Here is a 17,590-nt window from a genome sequence, read left to right as displayed (position 1 = left end):
TTCCCTGCCTTCCACCCTGGCGCCCCCCAGCCCTGGCTCCCCAGCCGCGCTGCCCCGGGCCTCCACGCCCTGCGGGCTCAGCGGATTCAGCGGGCTCAATCTGCGCAGCGCCTCCTCCATGTTGACCAAGTCTCTGCAGGGGCTTTCTGCGCCCCCCGTGACCCCCACACTGCCGCCAGGTGAGCGCAGCCTTCTCTACCGTGAGTTGGTGGGGTAGGCTGCAATGTTGGGTGGAGGTGCGGGGTGGGGGGAGGAAGGCACGGCCTGGCTCAGCACGCCACCACCCTGACTTATTCGCCTCCGCCTGCGTAGGAGGCAAGGATCGGGAAGCGTTCGAGGCCGAATATCGACTCGGTCCCCTCCTGGGTAAGGGGGGCTTTGGCACTGTCTTCGCAGGACACCGCATCACAGATCGACTCCAGGTACTGTATCTCAAACAAGGTTCTTGGGAGGGTCAGGTGTGTTTGGTGAGGATGGGGGCCTTGTGTTTCTGGGATACTGGTTGATCTGAGAGGGAGCCTGCAATGTGAGTAGTAGGGTCATGAGGACCAGGCTCCGGTTAGGTGGGGGGTGTGGACATGCGCGTCTTTGAGGCTCCAGGTGGATATGTGGGGGGCGGAAGGTTTCAGAGCAGGGATTCAGGAGGTCCAGGGAATTACACTGGGGGGAGGTCTTGAGACTCTAGACCCACGGATCCAAGAAATGAGTGTTTGTATATGCAAGAATGTGGGGCTTTCAATCCCCACATTGTGGGAGTTTGGGCATAGGCTTTCAGTGTGGACCGTTGAGGACCAGAGTTAGGGTATCAAGAAATTTGCAGTGCAGGGGTTAGGATATATATATAGTTCAGTCATAGAGCACTTGCCTAGCATAGACAAGGCCCTGGGTTCTATTTTCAACACCACGAAACAAAAAAATATTTTTTAAGTGCTGGGGATGTAGGTCAGTAGTAGAGTGTTTGATTAGCATGTGAGGGCTTGGTTTCAGTCCCCACTACTGTAAGGAAAGAGTAAAAGGAACAAGAAGAAAAAAAAAATCAGCTCCTGAAATCGAGAGATCCTAATACATACCTAAGAGAGAGCATAGGGTTATGGGCCGCAGGAGAGATGAACTTGATTCTGCACACCTGGAGGCCAGTGGGAAAGCCCTGCTTCGTATTGGAGTGTGGCAAGTTGGGGACCAGAATACTAGAGTGCTGGAAGATGGGAGTGTGTCTAGAGTGGGAGACCAGGAGTGGGGGGTCACCTGCTGGGCTCCTTAACTCAGCCCTCTTCTTCAGGTGGCCATCAAAGTGATCCCTCGGAATCGTGTGCTGGGCTGGTCCCCTCTGGTGAGTATCTTTGGTGTCCTTGACCTGTCAGCTCCATTTGTGATTATGAACTCACCCCCTTGTTTTTCTAGGGCGTGTGATTCCCTGAGCCGCATAACGGTGAGAATACTTCCACCATCCCATGTTTACTTTCTTGGGGTGACACACAGTTCTGATTCACCTGAATTTCCCCAGAACTTGGGATTCTCCCCTCCAACTCAGTTTTCTCAGTCCTTTCAAACACTCCTTTGGGGGCTGCCCACAGGGCATGCTGCTGGGGAAAGAGGGGCAGAGGTCACTGGTTGCCATGGTGATACTGCCGGCTTCTCCTGTCTCTGTTAGGGAGCTAACGGACATCAGGGTGGGTCTGGGCTAGTACGGCTGAGCGCGCCCCCTGGCGGGCTTTTGGGGAGACTGCGCCTGCGCAGGCCGTGAGACCCAGGAGAAGGGTGTGCATGCGCGCCGTATCAAGGCGCTTGAATCTCCGTGAGAAAAACTGACTGCGGCTGTGCAAATTATCGGTATGGCCGGTAGAGGGCCCCACCTCACGCAGGAAGGCTCTTTATGGTGGTTGTGCTTACAGGGTGCTTGGAGTTATTGAACGAACTGTTCGAGGTGCTTTATAGCAGTGCCAAATAGCACATGATAATATTTACTGAGTTTTTATCCTGCTAGACCTTTAGTAATTAATCATTTTTAGCTATAATGAAAATGGGGATTTACTATATGGCTGTCACAGTGCTAGGCCCATGGAAAAATACTACATGCTTTCTAGAGTCCATTTTATGCTCTCCCTTTTCTACTGACTGCTCCTACCTGTTTAAAAAAACTGAGTTCTGAGCTGGGCGTGGTGGCGCACACCTATAATCCCAGCACTCAGGAGGCTGAGGCAAGAGGATCACTGAGTTCGGCTACATAGAGTTCCAGGTCAGTCTCAACTACACAGTGAGACCCTGTCTCAAAACAACAACAACAACAAAAAACAAACACAGTTCTGTCCTGTATCAGGCACTGCTGGTGCTTCAGATGTGCCCTTGAAGAAAACAAACCATGCTACATAAAAGTGCCTCTGAAAAATAAAAGTGCTTCTGCTGAAGAAGGCCTTTGGTTAAGAAACACTTCCATTTATTCAAATATTTACTGAGCTACTGCACACCAGGTGTGTATAGGCTTTTCTCAGCTCACGCCAGTGACTGTTTTAGGTAGAGCTCTTAAGCTGAAAATACTGAGATCTGGAAGGGAAAAGTGGGTTCTGGTCTGCAGTCAGAAGGCCAAAGGAGGGGCTATGATATGACCTTGTTTGCTTCAGATATCAGTTTGACATGTGCCTTCTTTCTTTTCTCTGCTCAGTCGGACTCAGTCTCATGTCCTCTTGAAGTAGCACTGCTATGGAAGGTGGGTGAAGGCAGTGGGCACCCTGGTGTCATCCGCCTCCTTGACTGGTTTGAAACACCAGAGGGCTTCATGCTGGTCCTCGAGCGCCCTCTGCCCGCCCAAGATCTCTTTGACTACATCACAGAGAAGGGCCCCCTGGGGGAAGCCCGAAGTCGCAGCTTCTTCACCCAGGTAGTGGCAGCTGTCCAGCACTGCCATGCCCGTGGGGTTGTCCATCGTGACATCAAGGATGAGAACATCCTCATAGACCTCCGCCGAGGTTGTGCCAAACTCATTGATTTTGGTTCTGGTGCCCTGCTCCATGACGAGCCCTACACTGACTTTGATGGTAAGGCTTTCCTAAATATCATGGGAGCGGGTCCGTCAGTCAGTGCTTTTAACTTTTCATCTTTCTGGCCTCCTGAGCTTTGAGCTGCAGTGGTGGGTTCTCTTAGAACACTTGACCTATATGGTATCTTTATGAGGTGTTTTGTTTTCTAATGACCTTACATTTTCAGCCTATTTATTTATTTTGGTACTGGGGATCAAACTTGAGTCCTTGCGCTTGCAAGATAGGCAGCAGAACCACTGAGCTAAAGCACCGGCCCCTCAGCCCTTTTATTTTGAGACAGGGTCTCTCTCATTAAGTTTCCCAGGCTGGCCTTAATTTAATGCTCTTCCAGTGCTGGGGTTACAGGCACGTGCCACCATGGGGTTTTGATTTCTGATTGCTAATACTGGGGATTCTGAGGCCCGGTCCCCTGATAAGTCCACCTTCTGAAAATGCCCTAATCTTGTTCTGTCTGGACACCTAACTGGTCAGATCTGTTATCCTGAGTGTTCTTTTTCAGTAAGGGTATTTATTGTACTGTTAGTCTTCAGTGCTTTATTCTGGTGAGGAGACCCTGCTTGTTGTAACTACTTTTTGTGGTGATGGGACCTTGCTTTCCTAATTATAGACCTACTATTCCAGTAAGGAGACCTTGCTCTGGGTGAGAGCTATGCTTCAGGGAAGTTGGGGTACTAGGGCATCCTCAGAGTGAAGTAACCCTTGGTTTGTGTGCAGGGACAAGGGTGTACAGCCCTCCAGAGTGGATCTCTCGACACCAATACCATGCCCTCCCGGCTACTGTCTGGTCACTGGGGATACTCCTCTATGACATGGTGTGTGGAGACATTCCCTTTGAGAGGGACCAGGAGATTCTCGAGGCTGAGCTCCACTTCCCTGCCCACCTCTCCCCAGGTGAGAACCTCACAGAACCCAGCCCACCTGATTCCATTTCTCCCAGGGACTGGTGTCCCCACTAACTACTAATCTTCCCTGTGCTTCTTAACCTACAGACTGCTGTGCCCTAATCCGCCGGTGCCTGGCGCCCAAACCCTCTTCCCGACCCTCACTGGAGGAGATCCTGCTGGACCCCTGGATGCAAACACCAGCTGAGGAAGCCCCCCTCAACACCCCCAAAGCAAATCCTACCCCCTTGGCTTGGTCCCTGCTTCCCTAGGCCTAGCCAGGCTCCCACTGGTTGGAATCCCATGGCTATGCCACAGGGATAGATGGACATCTGTTGACCTGGTTTTACAGGTTGTTCAAAATCCAGTATTACTAAGGTCAGGGATTGGAGGTGAGGGGTCAGAAGACAAGCCAAGTCTGCCCAGTCTCCATCCTAATCCTGTGAAGGAGCCTTTCTCCCAGAACCTGTGGTCCTTTATTCTGGAAGGTGGGGGGAATTCTTTGTTGTTTTACTAAGGACGTTAACTGATTGAAGTCACTTCCCTTCTGAGCCCCAGGATTCTTATTTTGACAAGTTGTAACTCCTACACTGGCACCTTCTCCTACCACCAAATGAACTTAGTTTAAATGCTCGTAACTTGGGCAAGGGTGCTTTCCTTAAAATACCCAGCAGCTGTTCTTTTAGCAAAAGGAACCTTTCCCTGGCCTAGGGTCCCACATTCTGTCACACTGCTTGCCTGCCTGCCTGCCTCTGCCCAGAATTGGTTATTCTGGGGGAGGTAATACCCAGGTTATCCCAGGGCTTTTTTTTTTTTTTTTTTTTTTTTGGTGAGGGGATCCCACTGTTACCCCAAGTGCTCTTATTCTGGTGAGAAGAACCTTACTTCCACATTTTGGGAAGGAATGGGAGACGGATACCACCTGATGCCACCAGAGACTAGGATGGGATGGATGGTTTTGGGGGTGGGCTAGGGGAAATGAGTCTTACTGTATGTTCTCCTACCCCCTCCTCCAACTTTTTGCAAATTTTAGCTGCCTCCTCCTGTGCCAGGGTTGTCCAACTGCTAAAAAGTAAATACTTGTGTACTGGAGGGACGGGAGCTAAAAGTGTGTCCTCCTATCCCTTCTCCCCTGCCTGGATTATTTAAAAAGCCATGTGTGGAAACCCACTATTTAATAAAATTAATAAAAATCAAAGGAGACTGGGTATTGCATCTACTGTGTGCTCTGCCCAGAAGGAGATGGCTAGACTTCTCCTTTACTCCTTGGCTTTTGTTTTGTTCTGTGCACACTGTAGTTCAGGCTGATCCTGACGCGACTGGCCTCAGCCTTAGTGCTGGTATTACAGACGAGCCCGGTGTCCCTCCGCTCACTTGGAAGCCTCAGTCTTAAACTCTATTCTCTAAAGAGTCCTTACTGTAGACATTAAGGAAGTTTAAGCTGCACCTCCAAAGAGCCAGTTCAGACAAGAATTGCACTTTCCTTGGCAACCCCAAGGGAACAAGAAACCCATTTAAAGAAAAGCCCTTTCAAGGACACTGGCCTGGTGATCCTAGCTCTTCTCTTCCCTTAGTTTTAATAACGGTATAGTTGGCCGTTTTGTCGATCTAAACCTTCCTTTGTCTTCCCCTTACAAGCTCACCCTCAAATTCCTCAACTCACCTTCGATGTCCCCATCCCCTGCTTTCAATTCCTTGATCACCAACTTGGTTTAACCTCCCCTGCCCCTCAAAGTCACATCCCTCCCAGGTAGCCTTGGGCTCTCCAGGGGTGGAGCCTCGCTGGGAGAATGGAAAGAGGAACTTCGGACCAATCAACACATACCTAGGAGTTTACAATGCGGAAGGGGTGGTGCCGTCGGAAGACGGTGCCAATGAAGATTCGAGATAAGAGGGTACTCGAACCAATGGGATCAATATAAAGGAGGCGGGTTAGATGGGGAACGCGGTCAGCGGAGCGGATGAACGGAGAGGGGGCGGATCTAGTATGGCCAAAGATCCAACGAGGTTTTGTGAAGACAGCTGGAGACGAAGCCGACATTGTCCTGGGTCCTTAATGTCGAGTAGAATTTAGGATTTGGAAATCCCGTGGCAGGCCGCTGTTGAATTTAACCTTTAGAAGCAGACGAGGGAAAGTCACCGACTTGGCCACCCTAGCACTTGCCCACACCCATTCCGGGGGGCCGGAAGAGGATGTGACAGACACGGAAGTGGCCTGCTGTTGCCGAGGGGACAGGCCGGGCAGATGCCAACATGGCAGCGATTGGGGTTGGCGGTTCTACCGCGGCGGCTGGGCCAGGGGCAGTCACTACGGGGTCGTTGGAGCCTGGGACCGCGAATGCGGGTGAGACGGGCTGTGGCCGAGCAGTCGGCGGCAGGGCAGAGGTCGGGATCTCTGAGGATCGGAAAGGTTCCTCATCGAAGTGGCAGGGAAGCATCCCGGGTGGACCGACCTCTGTATGTGTGTGTATATATGTGTGTGTGCGCGCGCGTGTGTGTGTGTGTGTGTGTTGTAGGGAGGAAGGGAAGGTGGAACAGACCACTGTGAGTGGTGGGGGAGGGGAAGAGACCATTCTGAGGGTGGTGTGGGGTGGCTTGCACATTTGCAGAGTAGAGCTCATTCTGAATGTGGAGGGAATTTGCTTTTGAGGAGGCTAAGACCACCGGTATTCTGAGTGTACTAGGGTCCTTTCTTATGGGAGGGAGAGTCCATTCTGAGGGCGTGAGAGTTCTTTATAGAACGGAAAGATTATTCTGGGGGTGGTGGTTCCTCCCTCATAAAAGGACCTCATAAGTTGTCAGGGTGGGGCAGACTAAGGGGTCCATTTTGAGGATGAGGGTGTCTTTCATTATATTTAAGAAGGTTGTTCAGGGAAGGCTTCTTACTGGAATTATGGTTCCGTGTAAATTGAGGTGGGAGGGCCCTTCCTGATATGTGAGAGGAGGAACATTCTGAGGATGCTAGGTCCTTCCTTATAGCAGAGAGAGTTCATTGTGAGTGGGTTGAACAAGGAATTGTTCTCTGACTAGGGGAGAACGGTGTGCAGTGGTGGAAGCATTGACTGGAATATGGCCAAGTATTCCCTTGCATGCTTGAAGAAACCAGACCAGTCTTGGTGGGATAACTGTTCATTATATAGGATTCAATTCTTGAGACAATAAGGGAGGTAGAAGAAATACCATTTCTTAGGCGGGTGGACATACCTAGTACAATAGTCCCATTCTCCACACTGGGAGATTATTCACATGGGATAGTCCCTTGTTAAATAGAATCATTTCATGGAAATCCTCAGTTGGCTCTTCCATAAAATGGGAATCTTCAGTTCTTTCAGAGATGAGAGCAATGTAAAAGTCCCTTGAGGTGATCTATTATACATTAGCCCTGTGATAGGCACACATGAAAAAGTCATTACATGCTGCAAATATCTTTGGCATTCTGTCTGGGAATGAGCTGTTTCTCAGGACAGGGAGAGAGGGAGCAGGGGAGGGTGTCCAGGGCATGTTTTGACACTTCATCATGGATTCCAGGTATGGGCTGGAAAGAATGGGCCCCCTTTCTTCCTTTCTGGCTTTTCCTGCCTGTAGCTGAGAGAGGGGAAGTAGATAGGAGTCTGACTCTCATTGGGTCAGGACAGGAAGAGGGAGGAAGTTATGGTGGCTAAGAGGATCCTGACTGAGAAAGGAGAGGGGGTGGTTGGTGGTGTGGCTATGCCCCAGCAGCTTCTGATCCCCTCCTTCCTCCCTGCCCCTTCCATTCCCCACAGCTCACCGGCGCCTCAAGTACATATCCCTAGCCGTGCTGGTGGTCCAGAATGCCTCCCTCATCCTCAGCATCCGCTACGCCCGCACGCTACCTGGTGACCGCTTCTTTGCCACCACTGCTGTGGTCATGGCCGAAGTGCTTAAAGGTCTCACCTGCCTCCTGCTGCTCTTCGCACAGAAGAGGGGTACGAGCCGGGGGGGGGTCGGTAGGTGGGACTCCCCATGTATGTGTGTGTATGTGTGTGCTCACCTTGAGGGCTTGCTGGGGGAGTATTCTGGTCCTGGGAACCTGCCTGGGGAGTATATGAGTGCAGCAAAGAATCCTTCCCCAAGCTGTGAGTAGCTGCATCTACTTTTATACCCCTAATACCCTGGGAGCTGTAGGAGTGACATGGTCTGTCACAAGGTAGCAAAGGGCTCATATGGTGATTGATTGACTTACCTTTAACTTTGTATTATGGAGAATTCCAAACATATACAACATTGAAAAGAATAATAAAATAGTAAAATGTCTATGTACCTATCCTCCAGGTTCATAGTTACCACTTCACTTCCTGGCAGAGTGGCCATGAAACAGTATAAATGATTATTCACTCACTGCTAATCTACATTTCTATGAACTTCCCCTTATTATTTTGAAGGAGATTCCCCCTCATCGAGAATAAATTTTGTTTAAGTATAACACCAAGCAGATGTGGTGATACGTGTTTCTCGTTTCAGTCTCAGCTTCTTGGGAGGCTGAGGCCAGAGGATCACTTGAGCCTAGTTTGAGGGTAGCCTGGGCAACATAGCAAGACTCTGTCCACTCAAAAAGCAAACAAATAGGGCCAGGGATTTAGCTCAGTGGTGCCACGCATGCCTCAAAAGTACAAGGTCCTGAGTTCGATCCTCAGTACCAAAAAACAAACAAACAATTTTTTTCTCTCCTTGCAATAAATTTATTGAAGAAATCACATCATTTTTATTATACACTTTGGGTAGTCTAGATTCTCCTGAGTGCCTCTCTGTGGTATCTTTTAACATATCCTGTCAGTATTTCCTCAAAGTTGGGGGTTAGGTTTATCTTCTAATTTAAACCTTTCCCGGAAGGCCTTCCCCTTTGAGATGTTGTCAAATTGTTTCTCTTCCAAGACCTTGAGTACACAGAGAATAGAGGTGAACTGTGCCGCTCTGCCCAAGATACTGTTGAAGAAAACATTCTTACCCACACTTGAACTCCAGGAGCCTGGGAGGCAGCTGTTTAGGAAGCTGCTATTTTCTTGATTGATTATATAGACATTTAGGAAGGAACCCTGCGTCAGGCCATGGGCCATGGATGTAGGCGTGTTAGCAACACAGGTGTACATCTTGCTTTCTGGAGCTGATATTTGAGATGGAAAGTCACAGATAGCTACAGACTTCATCACATGCCTTCAGCTCTTATCCACGGTTTCAGTTGGTTTTTCTTTTATTTGAGATGGGGTCTCACTATGCTGCCCAGGCTGGCCTTGTGCGTAAACATGTGGCCTCAAGGAACCCTCCCACCACAACCTCCTTGGTACCTGGGACTTCAGGTGCACCACTATTGCCCAGCTACATTTGCTTTTCTGTGAAGTGGTTTGGTGGTGAAATCTAGCCCAGGGCCTGGGAGGAAGCTGAGTGATTGAGCACTTTGCCTAGTATTGACAAGGCCCTGGATTAGATCCTAGCCCTGCCCCCACCACAAAAGGAAGAAAGAGGGCGACCTATTCGGGACCCCTCCTGTCTCTCAGGAGCTATTCTTTTTTCTTTTTCCTCAGGAGCTATTCTTATTCCACATTTCTATTCCTCATTCCTATTCCCCAGTCAATTTTCCTACTCTGAAAGAAAGAAAAAAAGAAAGAAAGAAAGAAAGAAAGAGAAAAGAAAAGAAAGAAAGAAGGAGAGAGAAAAGAAGTCTGACCTGATGTGGGGCTCCTGGTGGATTTGTGCTTCTTATTTGATGCCAGTATTCAAGCAGTTCACCACAGAAATATGAATGTGCTTGTTTATGGTGTGCAATTCTATGTGGGGTCTGTGATGTGATTTATGGTATGTCACCACTTACCTTTTCAACACCTGAAAAATGAGAGGTTAGAGACCTGAGATAAGTGCCACAAAGGGCAAGAGCAGGGTTTTGTGAATGAGCATCAGCAGGAGTTCTTAGGGTAACCTTGTGCAATAGTTATGGGAATCTTCCTCAAGAAGCAGCCCTCCTCCTCAGATGAATTATAAAAAAGTAGGTGTGGGGCTGTGGCTGTGGCTCAGTGGTAGGACTCTTGCTTGGCATGCACAAGGGCCTGGGTTCAGTATCCAGCACCCCTCTAAAAAAGTGGGGTGAGGGCTGGGGATTTAGCTCAGTGGTTCTGCTGCCTGCCTCGCAAGTGCAAGGACCCAAGTTCGATCCCCAGTACCAAAAAAAAAGTGGGGTGAGCTTTGCAAATGCCTTATTTATAAGGAATGATTCTCAGCTTTCCATTGGATCAGGTCCCAACTAAGCTTTGCTTAATAGTCAAGACTGCATATGTCCATGGAGTAGGAACAAGTCTTTGGTGGGCCTAGGGCTTACAGAAAGATGTACCTGGGAGCCCGGAATTTAGCTCAGTGGTGCCGCCACCTGCCTCGCAAGCACAAGGACCTGAGTTCGATCCCTGGTACCCCCCCCAAAAAAAAACAAAAAAACAAAACCAAAAACAAAAAAGAAAGATGCACCTGGGTGGGAGATGGCCTCTGCCCTTAGGTGGCTCATTGGACACTAAAGAGTTAGGAGAAGTGAAAAAGTCAAGTCTAGACAGGTGCAGTGGTACATGCCTGTAATCTCAGCTACTTGGGAAGCTGACGCAGGAGGATTGTGAGTTTCACCCAGCCTAGGCAATATAGTGAAGCCCTGTCTCAAAATAAAGGAGGGGAAATAAAAATACATGCATACATTAAGGAAGGCCAAAAATGTAGTTCAGTGGCACAATGCCTGCCAGGCAAGCATGAGGTGCTGAATTCAATTCCTGGTACAAAAAGAAAAGAGAGAAAGAGAAAGAAAGGAAAGAAGGAAGGAGGGGAGGTTGTGAATGCAGCTCAGTGCTCTTGGTTCAGTCCTCAGTACCCAAACCTAATAATACATTTTTTTAAAAAATCAAGTCTAGGATCAGGGGTGTAGCTCAGTGATAGAGCATGTGCTTAGCATACCTGAAAGCCCTGGGTTCAGTCCCCAGTACCAAAAACAAATAAGTAAATAAAAATCTAGCCTTCCACCCAGACTCAGGGCTTGTACTTAATAAGGTCCTAGATCAGTGACAGCAAACCTTTTAGAGGTTTCAGTGAATCAAACACCCTGCTGCAGCACATGTTCCATACTTTTGCCACCACTGTCATAGATAGTGATGATGGTTATTTTGTTTTGAGACAGGGTCTTGCTTTGTAGTCCAGGCTGGTTTTGAACTCACTATGTACCCTAGGCTGGCCTCCACAATCCTCCTGCCTCAGCCTCCCAAGTGCTGGGATTATAGGCATGTGCCACCACGCCCAGCTCTAGTCATTATTTCATTGTACAAGCAAGTACTGAGTGCTTGCCCTGTATAGGACTCCATGGCAGGGAAGTAGGCACTCAGATGAGTGAATTGTATTCTGTGGTTAGCGGACACAGTGTGGTAGGTGATTCTTTTGTTGGCTTTTTGTATTGTTTTGTTTTTTTCTTTTTCTTTATGCAGCAACAGGGGTAGGACCTAGGGCCTCATGCTTGCCATGCAAGTGCTCTGCCTCTGATCTACGCCCCTAGCCCCTTTTTGGCCTTTAAAGTAAATACCAGCAAGGTTTCCTGGAGACATGGTTGTACTGTTAGGGAAACTGAACCCAAGACTAGGGTGGAATAACTTAGCGATAGTGTGTGAGCCTGGCACGCGCAAAGCCCTGGGTTCCATCCCCAGCAAGGCGCTCACGTGCCCACACATACAAATGAAAAAAGAAAAAAAAAAAAAAGAAATACAGAGCTCATTCTGGCTCCCAGGGGGAGGGGGCAGGGAGCAGGGGACCTGGTCCCAGCCTTAGAGGACCACATCTTTGGTAGTCCATGCTATAGAGGCTTCTCTTCCTCCCACCTAGGTAACGTGAAGCACCTGATTCTCTTTCTCCACGAGGCTGTCCTGGTGCAGTATGTGGACACGCTCAAACTTGCGGTTCCCTCTCTCATTTACACCTTGCAGAATAACCTCCAGTATGTTGCCATCTCCAACCTGCCAGCTGCCACTTTCCAGGTGAGCCCCAAGCCCAATGTGGACCCAGGGAGGGTGCCTAGCTTGGGGTATAGAGGGTGGGGAGGGAAGAGGCTGCTGACAGCCTCGTTAATTTCAGAACGTCACTGGAACTCCTTTAATCTCGGTTTCCTCATCTGTGAGAACTGTGAATAGAAGTAGTAATACCTGCGCAGGATGGATGCTGGGGGTGATAGAGAGACACCAGGAAGAGCCCTTGGCTGGCCATCAATAAGACTGAACCTGTTCCTGGGCATCTTTGTGAAATGATTAAAGATCCTGGATTCTGGGACTGGGTTGCTGGTTTCAAATCTCAGCTCTGCTTTTTTCCAGCTATGTGACTTTGGGGCAAGTCTCCTAACCTCTCTTAGTTTGTCTGCCTTAGTTTGTCTGTCTGTCTGTCTTGTTTTTTGTTTGTTTTTTGTTTTCTTTCTTTCTGTCTTGTTTTTCTGTTTTATTTTGTTTCAGTACTGGGGATCCAACTCAGGACTTTTCCCTTGCAAGGCAGATGCAGCACCACTGAGCTAAACCCCTGGCCCTGTCTGTCTGTCTGTCTGTCTATCTATCTTTTGCAGTACTAGTACTAGGAATGGAACTCAGGGCCTTGTGCATGCAAGGCGGGCACTCTACCACTGAGTTACAGCCCAGCCCTTTTTACTTTTAAGACAGGATCTTACTAAGTTGCCCAGTCTAGCTTTGACCTGGCTCAGCCTCTTGAGTAGCTGGAGTTACAGATACCACTGCTCGTGGCGTGGTTTGTTGATCTTTAAATTGGGGGTTATTGCTGAATACGGTGGTGTACAACTGTAATCCTAGTCCTCGGGAAGCTGAGGCAGCAGGATTGCTGCAAGTTTGAGGCCAGCCTGAACTCTTCATAGTGAGAGCCTGACTCAAACAACAAAATAAAATTAAATAAATTGGGGGTTCTTGTGGTGTCCTTTTCCTATGGTGGTTGTGAGGATTAAATAAAGTAGTTTACAGATAGTGCTCAGATACCCATTAGCACATACTAAGTACTATATAAATATTTGCTGGCTTTGCTGTAGATGATTCATTTATCTTTTGCAAGGTATTCCACATACATCAGCCTCACAGGGCCAGGGCTCATCCTGGGCAAGTGCCTTGTCCCTGGTCACACAGGAGGAAATGGAATTGGGATGCGGCTTGAAATTTCCTGACACAGCCACCCATCCGTACCCTCTGGAAGGGTCTCTAGAGCCACGTAGTCTCAATTCAGCCAGTGGTGGTTTTATTGTCATCTACCCCACTCTATTCCTCCACTTTGCCGGGGGGGGGCCACAGTGGGTGCTGTCCCGTTGTGCACCTGCCAGTGTCCTGTTGGCCTTCAGCACTTTGCACATGCACTCGCAGGTGACGTACCAGCTGAAGATCCTGACCACAGCACTGTTCTCTGTGCTCATGCTGAACCGCAGCCTATCCCGGCTACAGTGGGCCTCCCTGCTGCTGCTCTTCACTGGCGTCGCCATTGTCCAGGCACAGCAAGCCGGTGGTGGCGGCCCGCGGCCACTGGATCAGAACCCTGGGGCAGGCCTAGCAGCTGTCGTGGCCTCCTGCCTTTCCTCGGGCTTCGCGGGTGTCTACTTTGAGAAGATCCTCAAAGGCAGCTCAGGCTCTGTGTGGCTGCGAAACCTACAACTGGGCCTCTTTGGCACAGCCCTGGGCCTGGTGGGGCTCTGGTGGGCTGAGGGCACCGCTGTGGCCCACCGTGGCTTCTTCTTTGGGTACACACCTGCCGTCTGGGGCGTGGTGCTCAACCAGGCCTTCGGTGGGCTGCTAGTGGCTGTCGTTGTCAAGTATGCTGACAACATTCTTAAGGGTTTTGCCACCTCCCTGTCCATTGTGCTGTCCACTGTGGCCTCCATTCGCCTTTTTGGCTTTCACCTGGACCCATTATTCGCCCTTGGCGCTGGGCTTGTCATCGGTGCCGTCTACCTCTACAGCCTTCCCCGAAGTACGGTCAAAGCCATAGCTTCCACTTCTGCCTCCACTGCTGCCTCCGGGCCCTGCATTCACCAGCAGCCTCCGGGGCAGCCACCGCCGCCGCAGCTATCCTCCCACCGTGGAGACCTCATCACGGAGCCCTTCCTGCCAAAGTCAGTGCTGGTAAAATGAGGGCTAGCGGCAGTGGGGGCAGACAGGGAGGGGGATGGGGTGAGGGCGTTGGGCATCTGCAGGACCTGAGTCGTCGCTGGGACCTGGCTCCTCTGGAGTTGGAAGATGGTCTTTTCTTCCAGGCCATTGAGACTTCTGGAGGGGTGTGGGACCAGGGCCAAAGACACTGAACCCCTTCCCCTGGAAAGGGTTTTTAGAGCTGCTCCTCTGCTGCAGTTGAACCTCTCTGGGGACAGGGTTAGGGGTACTGTCATTCAAGGCCTTGTCTGCGCACCCCCATGTGCGGGAGGTGTCCTGTCTCTAATGCCTGGGACAGTCCCTCCTAGCTATCCTTCCACTTCGGTAAGGACAGACTGGACAAGTCTGCAGCTCTTCAGTAATGACTCATGTCTCCCTGTGGGGTTCAGCTTCCTATCATTTAAGGCCTTTACTCCTCCCTCACCATTACCTGGATCATGTTAACAGCTCAGTCTCTCATGCAGCCTTGGGGCAGCTTCCCTGACACAGGCTCTTGGAGCAAGGCCCTTGAATCTGGGACTGTAGAGAGCACCCTGGGGGAGGAGGCTTGAGCTGAGTTTCCCTGAGCCCTTCTGGGGGGAGGGTGCAGTAAGGGCCATTTTTGTTTTGATGGTTTGGGGATTTGTTGCATAATCCAATCACTGATGATCCATTGTATGGGGGAAATGGGGAGGGGTGATTCTTGAAGTGGCTGAATCTCATTCGGTTTAAGACTGGCAGTTGCCAGATGCAGGGTTACTGAGACGTCCAGAGAGGAAAAATAAAGCTGCCAATCCCACTCTTGCTACCCCAATTGGCTGTACAGGGCACTCTTACTTCATGAAGAAGGGGTGTCTTAGAGTTGATGAACTGTGGAACCTGCCCCCTGCACTCCTCAAAGCTTATTAACCCTTAACTGTGTCCCAGAGTGCGTGTGCGCAACCGTGTGTCTGCCTACGCATGCGTGTGCGTGCGTGTGCATGGGAAGATGCCTGGACTGTCTTTGCTATATGTAAATAGGGCCATTGGATCTTTATTTTTTGATTAATTTGTTCTGATTTTTTGGTTGGTTTTCTAAGGAACTGTAATGAACAAATGTCAGGATACCCAATGCCAAATAAAGATGTTGTATTTATTTAGTCCATGTGTAGCTTTCTGACCCAGGGGCCGCGCTCTCCGCATAAGCATCGCTACTAACCCAGGACTACCAGCCTTACTACCACTGCCCTCGCTTGCTCAGGAAGCCCTCCTGCCAGCCTACCCCAGCTTTCTGTGTTTCTCTTTCCTTCCATTCCCACCACAGGTTGCTCACCAAGGTGAAGGGTTCGTAGTCGCCGGGAATGAAGACATTGGCCTGGCCTCATTCTCCTTCCTTGCCCTGGCCCAGCGGGGACCAAACTCTCCTGATCAGTATTAGGGGGAGGGGGAGGTAGACACAGAACTTCTTGTCCCTACCACTCCCGCCCTTGTGAAGGGCTGAGCTAAGCACTCTCTCTGTTAATGATCCACCTCTGCTCTAAGCCCCTGACACCCCTGAAGTATTCCTTAGGTGAGTTTCTGCAAATAAAATGTGTTTTGCATCTTGCCAGCTTGGGTTAGGAAGCCCAGAAAGAGCAAGGGAAGCATTCAAGCCTTGTGGATATGATTGCAGGAAAGCTTTTATTAAAAACTCCACAGAGAGCCGGGCGTGGTGGTGCATGCCTGTAATCCCAGCACGGGCTACACAGTGAGTTCCAGGTCAGTCTCAACTACATAGTGAGACCCTGTCTCAAAAAAACAAACTAAACTTCCAGGGAAACGGGTATGGCTCACTGGACTGGTAAGAGTACTTGCTTAGCATGCATGAGGTCCTGGGTTCTATTCCAGCACCACAAAAAGGGGTAAAAAGAAGGAAGAGAAAGAAAGCTCTCAGGGCTGAGGAGAACAAAGTTTCAGTCTTGCTGTTTGGTTCGCGAGGCCTCAGCATTGGCTCGAAGCACAGCCCCTGGGGATGGGTATGGACGCTGCTGGAAGAGGGGCCCAGCTGCTGTGGTGTCAGCACCTGTCTTGGCTTCATTCCGCTTGGGGAGTCCTGTTGACCACGTGCCCCTGGGGGTGACAAAGGGTCAGGGTGAGAGGAGGGAGTATGGCGGTCACCCTTCACCCACCCAAGACTCAGGAATGGAGGAAGGAGATGGCAAGGAGGATGGTGTTCTCAGGTGCAGTGAGTCAGGAGGAAAGAAAAAGGCTCATGAGAGGTTATCACTTACCGGGGGGCATCTGAGTAGGAGCTGGGGTCCATGGGGTCTAATTCTTCATCCTTTCGGCTCGCAACTATGGAAGTAAGTGGCAGGGCAAGTTCTTCAATCAAGGCAGAAGGAGCCCCTGGTCCCCGAGCACCCCATCCCAGGAAGAAACGGAGCCTGCAGCTGCCATGGCTGGCGGTACCCTTCAGGACCCAGGTTCGGGCATGATTCTGAGAGAAGACCTCTTATCGCACATCCTGGCACTTTGCCTGCCTCGCCCAAGCCCCAGCCTGCTCCACTTACCTTTCTTGCTCTTGGGGTAGGGAGCCAGCTCCTCCCGACGATGGTGTCGTCGTTCTTTGCCCTCTTCTCGGTCTGCCTTGTCATACCCACGATCCCGATCCCTTTCCCTGTCCCGCTCTCGCTCTCTGTCCACTTTGTCATAGCCACGCTCTCGATCTCTGTCAGATTTGTCATGGTTCCGGTCTGGCTTCTCATGGTTGCGGTCAGACTTCTCGTGGCCCCTGTCCAACTTCTCGTGGCCCCTGTCCAACTTCTCGTGGCTCCGGTCCAACTTCTCCTCAGCATCTAAGGGGACAAGAAGGTCCTGAAGTGGCCTCCTCCCACCCCAGGACCCAGCAGCCTCTGCTTTCAACAGCCTCATTAGTCTGAACGTGGTCCTACCTGGTCTCACCTGTCCTAGAATTGACTTGGCCTCTCTCTAAGAACTGCTGCAATCATTTAAGGTCACCTCAGATCTGCCAACTCACCTGTGTTACTGCTCCTGAGCTTCTTTGCAGATTTGGTAACGATGGAGTTGGGGTCATGTGGGGAGAGCCAGGATACGAGGTCTGAGTCCACATTCCAGTAGTAAGGAAGCCCGCTGTGGGTCAATGAGAGGGATGGAGTACCAGCACAGACGGCCTCTCCTGGTATCAGTTCTTGTCTCCCCAATCTCTGCCTATACCTGCCCTGTGTCAGAACCTCCATATCTCTTCCCCGTGTCCCCTATATACCCTACAGCTAAGGACAACACAGGAAGGGCAAAGTCAGAAGTCAGTTGCCCCCGTCCCGGTCCCCAGCTCACCAGGAAGGGTCAAACACTTTGTACCAGCTTGGTGGCAGGCCTTCCAACCGAGTAGCCTCATAGTCCACAGGATCATCATCATAGTCCTCAGCAATGATCTCTTCCTCTGGTTCTGGCAGAACAAGAAAGAGGACAGCAGTTAAAAGATCAGGAAAGCCTAGGCTACATAGTGAGTTCCAGGTCAGTCTCAACTACACAGTGAGACCCTGTCTCAAAAAAAAAAAAAAAA

General features: G+C 50.3%; 3 protein-coding genes across 5 annotated transcripts in view; 2 read left to right on the top strand and 1 right to left on the bottom strand.

Moving 5' to 3' along the window:
• The first annotated feature begins 6 nt into the window (after window positions 1–6).
• Pim2 (Pim-2 proto-oncogene, serine/threonine kinase) lies at window positions 7–5,146 on the top strand. Its single transcript, XM_010606353.2, has 6 exons — window positions 7–179; window positions 313–422; window positions 1,280–1,330; window positions 2,660–3,032; window positions 3,750–3,926; window positions 4,025–5,146. The coding sequence occupies exons 1-6, from the start codon at window positions 119–121 to the stop codon at window positions 4,186–4,188; spliced, it is 936 nt and encodes a 311-aa protein (XP_010604655.1). The 5' UTR covers window positions 7–118; the 3' UTR covers window positions 4,189–5,146.
• Window positions 5,147–5,867: 721 nt separating this feature from the next.
• Window positions 5,868–15,636, top strand: Slc35a2 (solute carrier family 35 member A2). Of its 3 annotated transcripts, XM_010606350.3 has the most exons (5): window positions 5,870–6,260; window positions 7,681–7,863; window positions 11,771–11,922; window positions 13,291–14,033; window positions 15,353–15,636. In XM_010606350.3, exons 1-5 carry the CDS (start codon window positions 6,170–6,172, stop codon window positions 15,378–15,380), a joined length of 1,197 nt encoding a protein of 398 aa, XP_010604652.1. In that variant the 5' UTR covers window positions 5,870–6,169; the 3' UTR covers window positions 15,381–15,636. The 3 variants fall into 3 exon arrangements, with proteins under 3 accessions (XP_010604653.1, XP_010604654.1, XP_010604652.1); XM_010606351.3 differs by lacking the exon at window positions 7,681–7,863 and having other exon boundaries at window positions 5,868–6,260; XM_010606352.3 differs by lacking the exons at window positions 7,681–7,863; window positions 15,353–15,636 and having other exon boundaries at window positions 5,868–6,260; window positions 13,291–15,184.
• Window positions 15,637–15,689: 53 nt separating this feature from the next.
• Pqbp1 (polyglutamine binding protein 1) overlaps window positions 15,690–17,590 on the bottom strand; it is a 3,376-nt gene continuing 1,475 nt past the window's right edge. The window contains exons 3-7 of the mRNA XM_010606348.1: window positions 17,362–17,473; window positions 17,045–17,157; window positions 16,578–16,862; window positions 16,299–16,362; window positions 15,690–16,137 (exon numbers count right to left, since the gene is read on the bottom strand). Coding sequence (XP_010604650.1) covers window positions 15,981–16,137; window positions 16,299–16,362; window positions 16,578–16,862; window positions 17,045–17,157; window positions 17,362–17,473 — 731 coding nt within the window. The 3' untranslated portion in view covers window positions 15,690–15,980. The remainder of the gene's footprint in view (window positions 16,138–16,298; window positions 16,363–16,577; window positions 16,863–17,044; window positions 17,158–17,361; window positions 17,474–17,590) is intronic.

Source organism: Fukomys damarensis, unplaced genomic scaffold, assembly GCF_012274545.1.
Source record: "Fukomys damarensis isolate Sample0158 unplaced genomic scaffold, DMR_v1.0_HiC HiC_scaffold_39, whole genome shotgun sequence".
Lineage (NCBI taxonomy): Eukaryota > Metazoa > Chordata > Mammalia > Rodentia > Bathyergidae > Fukomys > Fukomys damarensis.
This window is presented reverse-complemented; position numbering and strand designations above follow the sequence as displayed.